The sequence below is a fragment of the Lissotriton vulgaris genome, chromosome 1_1 (genome assembly GCF_964263255.1).
Source record: "Lissotriton vulgaris chromosome 1_1, aLisVul1.2, whole genome shotgun sequence".
Classification (NCBI taxonomy): domain Eukaryota; kingdom Metazoa; phylum Chordata; class Amphibia; order Caudata; family Salamandridae; genus Lissotriton; species Lissotriton vulgaris.
Window position 1 is genome coordinate 1,129,202,834 of NC_141685.1, and position 13,514 is coordinate 1,129,216,347.

A 13,514-nucleotide genomic window follows, 5' to 3' on the forward strand; every position below is an offset into this window, starting at 1 on the left:
GTGCTCTCTGCATTGCTTGCTTCTAAGGCTAGGAGCTTCGGCTCAGTAGTTTTAGCGATTTTCCTTCGCCTTCCACCCGTTTTTTTGGCCAGGTTGACATTAGGTGAGCGGTGTAGTATTATGTTTATATGGAGTGTTCTTTCCAACTCGTCTTTATTCTTCTGCCATGGTGTCTCTTCCCATGTTTTTGCACAAGTTGTGGATTTCAGTTCCGTACGGGGTTCTCCACAACATTTCTGGTGGAATGTCTTCTTCCTCACCTTCCTTCCTGGCAGCCGGTCTCCGTCTCTCTTTTTTAATTTTTTTATAACAGACTGAATTGCCTAATCGGGGATCTTTCGTGTGATCGGTTCGGAGACCCTCCTCTGGGGATGGTATTGCTTGGATATCTCATTCAAAGATGAGGAATCTGCGGCTAGACGTCTCTATCAGATGAACAAGTTAATTACCTTCAGTAACGCCTTATCTGGTAGAGATAAGATTTAGCCGCAGATTCCTTACTGACCCACCCATCCTCCCCATTCTGTGAACTGATTCTCCCTTTCTTTCCAGATCCTTTCTATGCACTCTTGTGCTTTTCATTGGTTTACATTTTTTTTGTAATAGTAATAAAAAAAAATATATGTAATATATATATGTGTGTATGTATATATATATATATATATATATATATATATATATATATATATATATATATATATATGTGTATATCCACTTCGATGTCAACACCAACAGTACCGCCAACGAGCTAGTCTCTAGTCTAGCCGCGATTCAACTACAACAACTAATCAGTTCTCCCACTCAAGACAAAGGTCACTTGCTCGACCCAGTCTTTACCAACTGCCCCAACCTAACAGTTGGCTCCATTACTCCCTTACCATGGACGGATCATTACCTATTCCACCTCACGCAAGATGAGAAACTGGTCGAGACTCCCGCTAGAGCAGTGGTCTAGCCTCCTTTCCACCTCCAAACCCGCTCTCTCCGAAAACCCTGCATCCGACAGCAGGATATTCAACAAGTGGATCGAGGACTCTATCGACACCATCCTCCCTTCCAGGAAAACTAGACTAAAAAGAGCTCGCGAAACTGCCCCCTGGTATTCGGAGAGACTCCGGGAACTGAAACGACAGTGTAGAAAAATGGAAAGGAAGTGGCGCCTAGGATATGCCATCACCGAGAAAGACAGATATAGGGAAGCCATCAGGGCATACAAAACCGAAATAAACTCAGCTCAAACCAACTACTACAAAGAGAAAATTATGGCAGCTCGATCTAAGCCAAGAGAAGTATATCAAGTAGTCAAAAGCCTCTCTAAGATCCCCCCTCCCATAGCCCCAACCTACGATCCTATTTCTCGTTGTAACAAACTGGCTGAATTTTTCTTTCAAAAAATCAACAAAATATATTCTTCCTTCGCAGCCACCAGCCCGGAAACCATCACTGTCACATCACCTCCCCCAAGCGCTACAAAACATCTTCCGCAAATTCACCTGAATGAATTCCCACCGCTAGACCTGAAATCACTCAAATCCCTTGCACTTCAGGTAAAATCAGGCTCCCCCCTCGACCCAGCTCCCCCTCAGATGATGAACATGGCCAACCAAGTCATCCTCCCCATCCTCATGGACCTACTCAACAGTTCCATGCAAAGACGAGTGGTCCCCCCTCCTGGAAACAAGCAATGGTGAGAGCACTGCTTAAGAAACCCAATCTCAACCCCACAGACCCTAACAATTACCGTCCAATCTCCCTGCTGCCATGGGCAAGCAAAATTCTGGAGAAGTACATCAATCTCCACCTCACCAACTACCTTGAGGAGAACCTGCTACTGGACTCCACCCAAACAGAATTCCGTCCCAAACACGGCACAGAAACGGCTCTTCTAGTCGTCACGGAAGAATCCAGGAGGATCTTGGATCGAGGGGGGTCAGTGGCAGTGGTCGTTCTCGATCTAAGCGCCGCGTTCGACACGGTGTGCCATAGAACCCTGTTGTCCCGACTATTCGATCTTGGAGTCTCAGGAAACGCCCTCGACTGGCTGAGTTCTTTTCTCAGCGGAAGAACCTTTCAGGTCTTCGACGGCGACTCCTGCTCCACTAGCAGACCCTTAAACTGTGGTGTACCCCAAGGCTCCTCCTTTAGCCCCACGCTGTTTAATGTGTACATGAAGCCACTGGCTGGGGTCGTCCAAAAATACGGTATCAAGATCATTTCGTATGCGGACGACACCCAGCTGGTGGTCTCCCTGACACAGAAAAACAGCGGGCTCCCCCAATCCAACCTGGCAGCCTGCATGGAGGATGTTAGAAGATGGATGACAACATCATTCTTAAAATTCAACGGTGACAAGACCGAGATAATGATCCTCGGCCCCCCTACTCTTATCACCTACGACCAGCTATGGCCCGTAAGCTTAGGCCCACCTCCAACCCCGAAGGAGGACATCAAAAGCCTAGGAGTATGGCTGGACAAAACGCTCACCTTCAATACCCAGGCAACCAAAACAGCAGCAACCTGCTTCGGGATTATCCGAATGCTGAGAAAGATCCTGCCGATTTTACCCTTTGAAGCTAAGCAGGTTGTTATTCAGGGCCTCATCCAGTCCAGGCTAGACTTCAACAACGCTCTATACCTGGGAGCACCTGAATACGTGCTGGAGAAACTTCAGCGCACACAGAACTGTGCAGCTCGCACCCTTCTCCAGATCCCTCGCAGAGATTCAGCTAAGGCAGGGATCAGATCACTTCACTGGCTCCCCGTCAGGGACAGAATAAAGTTCAAAACCCTGTGTATATCGCACCAAGCCTTCCATAGAGCTAGCCCTGAGATCAACCACTCACTTCTCTCCCCTTACTGTCCCGGTAAATCTCTTCGATCCACAAACGCATTTCTTGCTGCAGTCCCCAGAATTAAAAGGTCCAGAGCAGGAGGCAGGCAGGTCCTTCACACTCAACGCTGCTAGACTATGGAACTCTCTTCCCCTCTCACTAAGGTCTAACCCTACTCTCTCGTCCTTTCGCAAAGAGCGGAAAACATTCCTATTCAGAAATTAGCTCCCCTCCTGGCCTTTCTCCCCTGTCCCTCAGAGCTCCTTTTCCTCTAATCAGCGCTTGGACGCCCTCGGGCAGCAGTCGCGCTCTACAAAACCCCTTCACTTCACCTTCACTTCACAATATATATATAATAGATGTATATGTGTGTGTGTTTTTCAAAAAGAAGATTCTTTTTGGGCAGACTGTTTCCATAGCAGTTTCTATACGAGGCTCCGTGTTTTAGCGTGCACAGTAGTCGCAGAAGAAACTCATGTCCGCGCATCAGGGGAGGGCTTATGTGGAGTCTGTCAACGTCACATCCGGTGGACTACATCTTTACGGAGTCGCTCAACTCCCTTTACAGACTCACAGAGGTTCTGCTGTCGAAAAATGTCTGGATCAAATCTGGCGCCTGGGGATAATTCAAAGGTAAAGAATATGCGGCTAGATCTGGCCTTTACCAGATCAGATGTTACCGAAAGTAAGTAATTTATTTGCTTCTCCAAACTTGTCTTTTTCCGCACTCTTTTTATTGTTGTTTATTTCCCAGCTTCTCTTGTTCAATCTTGATGTTTGTACTTGTGTGTTCTAGTTGCTGATTCCACTGTTCTTTTTCACAAGATTGTCCTTAATACCTCCTCCCTTCCTAGGTGGCGTGCATGCAGTTTATAAACATCGTGGTCCACTCTGTTGAGGATATGAATTTCCGAGTCCACCTGCAGTACGAGTTCACCAAGTTAGGACTGGAAGAATTTCTGGAGGTAAGACCAAATGACAGCAGGAGTCAGGAAGGTTTTTCTTCTGTGCCTTGATCAGAAATGCATCAGTGAACCAATGTCCTGTTACTTATCACCATTCAGTGTAGGAAGGGATGGGCGGGGGATGCCACATTCTTAAAGAAGATGAGTTTGACGCATCATGCTGACTAGCGAACCTAAAGTATGGTCTCTAACCAAACCTCCACAGTACAAAGTTTCCAGTTCAAATCAACCCATCATCCTGGGCCTTTCTGATCAGGCAAAGCTCTAGGATTCTCCAGTTTTAGACAGAGTGGCCAGTATAATGTCATGGCACCACCAGGTGCTTCACCTAGGCATTTAAGCCAGAGATGACGGAAGCTCCTAATAACATTAAAACAAAAGATATAGAAGAGTCGACTGGTCCTTTTCAATCCCAGACTTTGAGATCGGTAAACCTTTTGTGGGAGACTGTAGAGGCGGATGATTAAACCTTGCCCTAGGCGTTGAGGCTGGTTGTATTGAAATAAGTAGTCCGCGGTTCATAATCAAAAGCTCACAAAAATTCCCTTCTGGGACGTTTGCTCAAGACTCGAAAGAATCTTGGATCAATCAAGTGTGCTTTTCTTCTAGATGCCGTATTTCAGGTGGGGTTCAAGAGGTGACTGCTACCTGGTGGGGTTCATTGCATTTCTGTGAAGTCCATAAAGAATGTTTAAGGATATTCACAGTATCAATGTATATGTGCCATTAACACAGTCATTGAAATATGTGGAGAGTACAATTACCACATGCCCTGCCTCTCAAGATTTGAGAATCACAAATGAATGGTTAGCTGCAACAGAAGTCCCTCCAGCTTCTGTATCTTTTTTTAGATTCATGATCTTTAAATTTCTTCTACAGCACCAGCCAAGACCCCCCAAAAAATATACATATATACATTTTTATTTCTTAAAAACATTCCAGAGACGAACAATTAAAAATTGGACTCTGCTCTACTTGTGTTCCACACAATTGTGAGGCGACTTAATAATGCCCGACATCAAGGCAGCCTTCTACCTTTATTTTCCGCTGCCACAATGGAATTATTATTCTTGGAGTGGGCACTAATTCTTGCTGGGGATCTATTGTTACAGGTAAGTAACTTTTTCTGTTGTAGCAGTAAATCCAACCCTGATTTATAGGCTTTCACTAAAGTAGCTGACAGAATCCCGCACCTCTGAGAAAAAGAACGATCACTTGTTTAGCTGGAGTTTTTGAACGACACCTACTTAACTTTTTGGAATTCGCTTTTGCATTAAAATCCATTTCTATGTGAGCATTGTGTTTGGAAGGCATTAAATCCATAAACTACATTCATCTTGTTTCTTTTAATTATTTGATCTTTTTATTGATTTTTTTTTTTATTATTTCCTCACCACACTGTTTCTATTTCCAGATGTGAGGCACCCCCACATACTTTCCAAGTCCTATCCAGTTTTTGTTGCTTTCTTTGCTTTTGTTTGCTGATAACACAATTTCGCCTTTCTCTGTGAAAACTGTCTTCCATTGTGCTTATGGTTTCCCTGTTTCCTCAACCCTGTCTCCTTGCTTCATTGTATTCCCAAACAGTTCAGCATAAAAAAGAAACCAAAACCGGCTCCGAAATGAGTTTGTGTCCCTAGTTGTATAGCACTAGAGTCTTTAGATATTCAAATGTTCAGCCTGTGAAAAAAGTCAAGGATCATATTACTGGACAGACTCGGCGAAGTCAAGTGTTTTTAGTTTGTCTAAAACTCATAAAATCTTGATCTAGCTGCATTTCCAGCTGCTAGCTATTCCACTGCTTTCTCCCATTTATTAGATCGTGTGTTTGTTTGAGCTGTTTTCGTGTCGTTGTACGCTATCCAAACAGCGATGTTTTCATGCAGACAGCAGTGTTTGTATAAAGGTACGAGTAGATTTCCATTTGAACGCCCGGCATAAATCTGGAGGAAAGTTAATAAAAAGATTCTGGACAGCATCACATGTGATGCTTGCTCTGCTCGAGACAAAGGATTTGCAAGGTAGGTTGCTATCTTGATTTCAATAAAGCTTCAGGTTCACTTGCGGGAAAAAGTTGCATGCAGTTCAGCTAAGTGAGCGTTTAATATCTCCAGAATCAGACTCCAAAGCTTTATGGTACATGTGATAACTAATATGTTCTCTTGTCATTGTTTAGATGCTCTGGTCTTTTCTGTAACTTAATCGCAATTTGCAGCAGACTGATGTAGGGGTGTGAAGAACAATGTTTTCATATCAAAATTGCAATGTTTGAGTCTTGAATGACCCACATTTGTGGATCTCATTCCTATCCGTCATCCCGCTGGAGAAACAAACCAAAATGTATTCTGTATTCACTAGAGATCCCTATTGTGGCAGCCGAAATGCAAAGTTCTGAGGCCAAGTAGCTTTTATTTCTCCATTGTGGCAAACAGATCTCTGTTGAGCTAACCTTAAAGTAGCACATAAGTTCGAACCTCTCGAGAGGAATTTCCCGTTTGTGCTTGTCTGGTGTGCATTTATTTAGACTGGTCTGCCCATGCATTAAGACTGACTGTGATTTGTATCTTGTAAGGAAGAGCCCATCTCATCAGTCGCGGGGCTTCACTTGCGTTCAGAGAACAAATATAGCCCTTCTTACTAAAAAGCCACGTAAAGGCTTACTTAGTCTACTTTGATGAGAACGGGGTTTGGTTGATAGAAAGAACACATTGAACCACTGTTTTTTTGTGCTGAATTCTAGGACATGTATAAGGTAAAGTTCCCCCCTCTTCAATCAAGACCCACGGTCAGTGTGCAATTCCTAGTTGGGTGTCCTTTGTCCACCAGTGTTAAGGAAATGGTCTCTTTTCTTTGAAGTGCAGACAATATATTTCTATCTTTTATTTCTGCTTCGTGTGGTTTACATTCACAATTGAGACACCATCACTTATGCATTATTTATAAGAAGACCATCACACTCGCTGATATTAGAAGTGGCTTGAATCTTCCTCCTCACCAGGTACATTCTCTCGGAAGAAAACACACATGTTTCTACTGTTCTAAATTAGAAACGTTTGTGTTGGAGTAGGATGTTGACTTTCTTTAAATGAACTGAAAAATATGAATGTTGGCATAGGGCTTCTGTGGTCTGCAATGCCTCCTGTATCAATAGAGGCAGACACTAGATGCTGTAGACGTGTAGTTCTGGAGTTTGCAACAGCATGACTGTGCTGTCAGCACTCCTGTTAAAGTCATTTGGTGAGGCAGATAGGAACCCCAACAAGAGATTTTATCATTAGTAATATTAAGCCCTGCGATGAACCCCAGAAACATGCTGTGTCGTTACACAGATGTCAAAGTGTGCATATTGAAGGTCTACATTGATCACAAAATCTCCATCCTAGAGAGCTACTTGTGCTCTTCAGTTGATCCTTTCTCAGGCCCATGATCTATTTCGTTCCCAGACCTTTTCTCTTCTACTAGTAAATACTTTGAGACTCTGTCCTCAAATCTGCTAAAGGAACTGGTTATGTGGCGTAAAAGGTTGGTGAAGTCTCCTAAAAAGTACATCTGCTAGAGATATAAAGCACCTGATTAGTTGGATATCTGTAGTACTTTTCAGAAGATGTAACTCAAACCCAGTGGGGTTGCTGGACATCAATTTGCATATGTTTTGTCCACTTTGGGAAAGAGATCTTTCAATTCCCGCTCAGCTGGAGTTTGCTAGGGTGTATGTTAAGGCATTATTGCTTGTGAACAAGAGGCTTCTGATGGGCTCCGGTGTTGCCAGATTTTCCAGATTATGGAAATGTTGCCTTTGCTGTGTTAGCTGCTGCTGGAATGCACTAGCATTTCTTTTCCTAGGATAGGAATCCATTGATGCGGATGGTAGTCAATGTATGCTCTGCACCTTGGCCAAGATTATACCTCGTCTTCCTGCTACAGCACTGCCTATCTCTAGTTCAACTCTGTTCTTGTCAGAGCCAAAAATAGTTGTTCACTTTAAAGCTGAATTCAGACTTCTTCTCTAAGCACCTGGGTTCAAATTCATAAGTGGAAACCATACGACACCTTGCTCAAGCACCATTGAACACCTCTTTTATTGCAAGAATGACTACATTTGCAGCCTTCGTAAATAGTTGGCATCCATGCACTGCTTCTACTAAAGTCTACAAATGTCTAATAAAGCTGTAGCAGCAACTGTGTTGCAAGTCAGTCTCCAGAAGTACGCACATGCCTCTGAGGAGTTGCATCTATTTCTTTTTGCTGTCAGGGGTGGCCCTTCAACTACAAAATCCTAAAGTACCTTGCTGCTACCCCCAAGGATTCGGTGAGAGTTGAACAGACAAAAATGGTGTCTGAATCAGGTGCCCTGTGTTTTCTGTACTTTGCAGGATTGGTGAGGTGTGGTTGAAGATGAACTTGAGAGAACTACCATGGTGTGATGATACTGTCTAGTCTTTTAAGTACAATGCTGACACAAATGAAAAAAAGTTATTACCAGAGTCCATTGCGGAGTTTTTTTTTAATTTGGATTCCACGCTGCTTGAGATCTTTAAATGAGTCAAGCCACCAGTAGGGATGCCTTGAATGAAAATTTAAGGCCCCGGAGGGGGGTTGGCGATTTCACAATATATTCATCTTCTGGATCCAGAGGTTTGAAATTTGGATATTTTTACCACTATCCAAACAGTTATCCATTAATGCCACCACACCACAGTGACAGTTTGTTTAATTGTGATATTTTAAAGGAGATATTTAGCCTGAAACCCAGTCTTGGCACAAACAGCTCCAACTTTGATGGCGAGGCACCTCCCTCTGTTGAGATTTCCAGTTGCATTGAAACAGTTCTTTACATTGCAGGCCCTTAGAATTATTTGCACAAATCCCAGCCCCCTAATATTTATAGCAGTTGCCACATTTTTGGGATGGGCATGGGTCATTAGAAGCAATTGTTTAAAGGGAGAAGTAATTCTATGATTAATTTTATGATTCCTGATGTACTTAGTTTTGATGAAATTCTCCTATCTTGATGAATTTTAGCTTTTGCAGTATTTCTGTGTGAATTTTATCTCTTTTTCTATTGCATGAATTGTTTTAATGTACTGCTTTTATGACAATCGTCAAATAAAGCTTGTTTGACTGACTGACTGACATTGCGGGGCTCAATCATACTGAGCGAGACTCTTGTGCAGGAAGTGATCAATGTATACATTTCAGTTCTTTGGGGGTCCCTAGGCTCCTGTGCTCCTCGAGCATACAGTGTTGTTTAAACATGCATGGAGAACCATTGCTGCATTTTCAAAGTTAAGGGTGGTTTTATTTTGGCTGACTTTGGTGGGAGTCAAACACTACCCAATTCTTTTCTAAGACTCTGTTGTTGTTGACAGAAATCCAAGCGTACAGAAAGTGAGAAGCTCTTGGTGCAGATCCAGGCCTACCTGGACAATGTGTTTGACGTAGGTGGCCTACTGGAAGATGCTGAGACCAAGAATGTTGCTCTGGAGAAGGTGGAGGAGCTGGAAGATCACTTATCACATGTATGACTTTCTCAACTCATTCAAATGTATTGTTGGAGGAAGGAGGGAGGAACACCTGTTCGTGTGTTCATGAGTCAATGAAAGTGTGGTATAATCTTTCTAGAAGCATAGTGACATGGGGTGCAGTCCATCTGAAGGTTCATATATGCAGTATTATTGTCCATATATACAAGCACAGAGTGAGTGCTGAGTGTCAGCAGTACAGTCTGTGAAACTTGCATAGGAATCCTTCAGTTTTGGAGGGGGTCTGTACTGCATTAGGAAAGATATGCACAACATTTTAAGGTTTACGTTTTACATCTATTTAGGAATTTAGTGAGAGGCCAAAGGAGTTACAGCATGTCGTGCAGTCGTAGGGATTCCTATTGACAGAGGAGTAGATGGGCTTCGGTTTTAAGGGTAGTTTTGATCTTGGAACGGGGTCAAAGAAAGATGGAAAGTACTGTGAGGATGGGAACACTCCAGCAGTATTTTGGGGTGTGACTGTACTTGGGTGGTTGTGTGGCCTGCTTTAAGATGTTTCTTCTTTCAGGTGACGGAGAAGCTGATGGATCTGGAGAATGAGAACATGATGCGGGTGGCAGAGCTGGAGAAGACCTTGTTACAGCGAGAGAAGGAGCTGGAGATTATGAAGGTCGGGTGGGGAAGGAGGGTGGTGATGAAGATAGAGGGAAATATTGTGGAGAGGAGAAGTCAAAGCCAGTGTTGGGTGAGGTGTGGACAGATCTGTCGGAGAAGTGACTGAATCACATCTTGGGAAGGGTGGGAAAAGACTTAATGAGTAACAAATTGAGGGAGTTATGAAGAAGGGGAAGGATTGACTTTTTGTTGAAAGTTTCAATGGATGCATCCGGAAGAGAGAGACATGATTGCTAAGGAGGTGAAAGGTAAGTTGGGTGTAGGGAATATTTCAAGTACGAGTGAGTGTAGGGGTGAAGTTTGGGAACGAAGAACTTGTTGGTGAAAAGCTAAATATGGTTACCTTTTACAAACTCCTGTCTGTTTCTTGCACCCTAGGAAACATATGAAAGCGCCAGCAACCAGGTGCACACCTTACGTAAGATCATCCGTGAGAAGGAGGCCGCCTTCCAGCACCTATGTCAGCTGGAGCAGGCTGGCAGCATCCAGCCACACAAGCAGAGCACGGGGGGCATAGCTCAGCCACCATTGGGCATTCCTGACCTACAAGGATTAGTTCCAACTGAGTCACACGTCCCTCCAGCAACGATACCACCGAGGGAGCCTTCTCCTCCTCCACCTCCACCCCCACCTCCACCGCCGCCGCCACCCCCTCTACCAGGTATTGTCTCCCTTAGGACAATCCTTAATTTGTGGCAGGCTTTGGCAGCGCTCAACACTTCACCTTTTAAACACCAGCTCTTCTTTATGAGAGTACACCACATGGTGGCGCTCTCAGCCTATTTCTGAGAACAGTTCAAGTGTTCAGCAATGCAAAGTATTAAAAATGATACAGCTTGCAATTCCATGCTGTAACTACATTTTTGGGTGACCTGCAGAAGACTAAAATGTCAAGCATGATAGTTAGTAGGTAATTCTGGGACTTTTTTCATTTAGTATCTGTGACAGAATCTGTGGGTGGTGCTGGCTGCAGTGTGATACCTTAGGCCATGGCACTTACATTTTTGCAAATGAAGCATTGCCTTGATGTAACTTATGAGCTTAGGGTAGAGTAATCTGAAGCTGCAACTAGATTTTGACTCCTTCTCTACCACAAGCTATGCAAATGCTTTGAATCTTGTTCACATCCATGTTCTGTGGAAGCCAATGCTTGTGTTACGCTCTTGAAGCTATCAGAACAGACTAAAGATCAGTTTTCATGTCTCTGCTTTTTGTCTTGATCTCTATTTTTCTCCCGAGTTATCTCATCCTTTATCGTTACCATCCCTCATGTGCACTAAATTCAGCATCTAAAAGCATTTGCATTCAAAATTGCTCCACCTGATGCTACCCATGAATACATCCCTTAAGCCCTCCCTTTCAGATGTTTAGTACATCTGTCTCCCACACTGTTGGTCCACTACCTGAGCTGATATATCTTGTTCTGTCACTTTGTTTGAATTTCTGCTGTGATGTATTGGTATATTCCCTGGGCTTTGTTCATGCTTCCGAAAACCTAGAACTCTGTATTATCAAAATCAATCTCTGGTACAAACTGCTACACATAAGGCTGTTCCAAAATTAGGTTTTAACTTTCCATTTTCTCCTACAGATCGGTGCCCTCCTCCTCCACCCCTCCCAGGAACATCACCGTCTATGATTCTCACCTTTGGACTGTCGGGTAAGTGGCTCCATAGGTATAACATTGGCCTTTAATGATAATTTGGGAAAGTGACAGACAGTTTGTGCACCCTGTTGGCCTTTACAGAGTGAAGTAAGCCTGGTGAGCAAAGAAGCATGCTGCAATTTGAATGTAAACAGTTTTATTGAATTTCACATTGAATTATTTTTTTTCCTTCATAGCCATCCGTATCAAAAAGCCGATTAAAACCAAGTTCCGCTTGCCTGTATTTAACTGGACAGCACTGAAACCAAATCAAATCTGCGGAACTGTTTTCAGCGAGCTCGATGATGAGCGGATCCTGGGGGTGAGGCTCCATGTGCAATGTGTCAAAGATCTGGATCTGTGTCAGAGAGGGTGCAGCCACCACTTTGAGTAGGAACATTAGTGTCTAAGATCCTAAATTGCCTACATTACTAATCCTGTTCTTCCGGGGGCGGGTAAGCTGTCACTGTTTGGTTCATGCAGTATTAACGAGCTTCTGCTGGAGGAAGCTCACTTCGCTGTGGCAAAGGACCATTCACAAGGCATTGCCAGAGGAAACATGCATTTCTGATAACTGAGGGCTCAAGCGAGAAAGGTCAGGGACAAAGCGAAGTTATTGTGCTAGAGCACTAGTTGTACACTGCAGGAGGATGCTCACAAAGCTGGGATATCAGAGTGTTGGCAAAGCTGTGCTGGGTTGGCTTATATCACTCACAGGGTGCTGCTTGAAAGAACATACTGGTGAAGCCCTTTGAAGCTTACATGATGCTTTTGGAGGGAGTTGATTAATCACAGAGGCGTGCAGTTCCTAGGATCGGGGAAGGGGAGGTCTTTTCCAATAGTGCCCTCACACACCCCGAAGGATGTCATGCTTCATCATTGGGGACGCTCCTCATCGGGCTGGCGATGTAATGTCCCACGGGCACCCGTGAAGGGACTCTTTAGCGGAGCTCTTTTGGTGATGAAGCCAGTGGGTGAGTGCAGGTGTGTGGGCTGGATAGTGCAGTGGGAGTGAAGAGTACAATGCGTCTAGGAGAACCCTAATTGTCTGTGTTTATTATCACGGGACCCTAGCCTAACTAAAAGTATGGCCCTAGCCGAAAATTATGATCCTATAGGGCTAATGTGGTGCATAAGGTCAACATGTTTCGTACCTGGCAGCCCCTAACAGGTCAAGTGGCACTTTATCAGGACAAAAGTGAATCGAAAAAGTACTCTAGCACTATAGCATTAGTGGTTTACCATTTGTCCAATTAATAACCAGATGCGGATAATGCCCCGGGTAACTGAGTCCCAAGATGGAAGACCCCAACAGATTATGGTTGAAAGCCGATGTGGGTGGCAGAGCAAAGCTCTGATGGTAGGTCTACAGAGCTGTTGGCTTTGATCCTACCCTTACTCCGGGCCCCGTGCTGAACGCTGCCGGTCTGGAGACTAAGTAACATCCTTGTGGCACGTTGCAGCATCAACCTCTAGAGTGCTTTTTGGAGGGAGCTCACATTGCTTGGGTCCTTTACCACTGCCAACACACTGGTGGAGGTAGTTATCTCTGCTAACGTCCTGTAAAGCAAAACAGAGTAAGGCTGACTAGCACACTAATATCTACTGCAAGTGATATCCAACTTTTGGGGGCCCTGCAGCACTGGCAAGATCCTGTGGACATTGACCGGAATGGAGTCCTATACCACTGAAAGATAGCTGACAGTGGGAAGCATACCCTAGTGAGAAACCTCTTCTCTGGGTTCCACCTAGACCATTGTTCGAAGTTGAGCTGTAGAGATTAGAGGAGCCCTTTTGGACCTGGAGTGGACAGTAATGAATGTGTTTATCCTCAGTTTCACAGATTCCCATATGTGGATGGGGCTATATTGAAAGACAGAATAGTTTGGAAGATTAAGGATTAAGTGACAGAGTT

The 13,514-nt window shown here is 44.1% G+C and overlaps 1 protein-coding gene across 3 annotated transcripts in view; it reads left to right on the plus strand.

Annotated features, from left to right (window-relative positions):
- The window catches only part of LOC147748758 (formin-like protein 3), a 374,701-nt gene that overhangs the window by 253,339 nt on the left and 107,848 nt on the right, over positions 1-13,514 (plus strand). For all 3 annotated transcript variants that reach the window (XM_086963760.1, XM_086963763.1, XM_086963765.1), the window contains 6 exons: positions 3,686-3,796; positions 9,166-9,315; positions 9,848-9,949; positions 10,333-10,615; positions 11,546-11,614; positions 11,797-11,921. In XM_086963760.1, the coding sequence (XP_086819886.1) occupies positions 3,686-3,796; positions 9,166-9,315; positions 9,848-9,949; positions 10,333-10,615; positions 11,546-11,614; positions 11,797-11,921 (840 nt within the window). The remainder of the gene's footprint in view (positions 1-3,685; positions 3,797-9,165; positions 9,316-9,847; positions 9,950-10,332; positions 10,616-11,545; positions 11,615-11,796; positions 11,922-13,514) is intronic.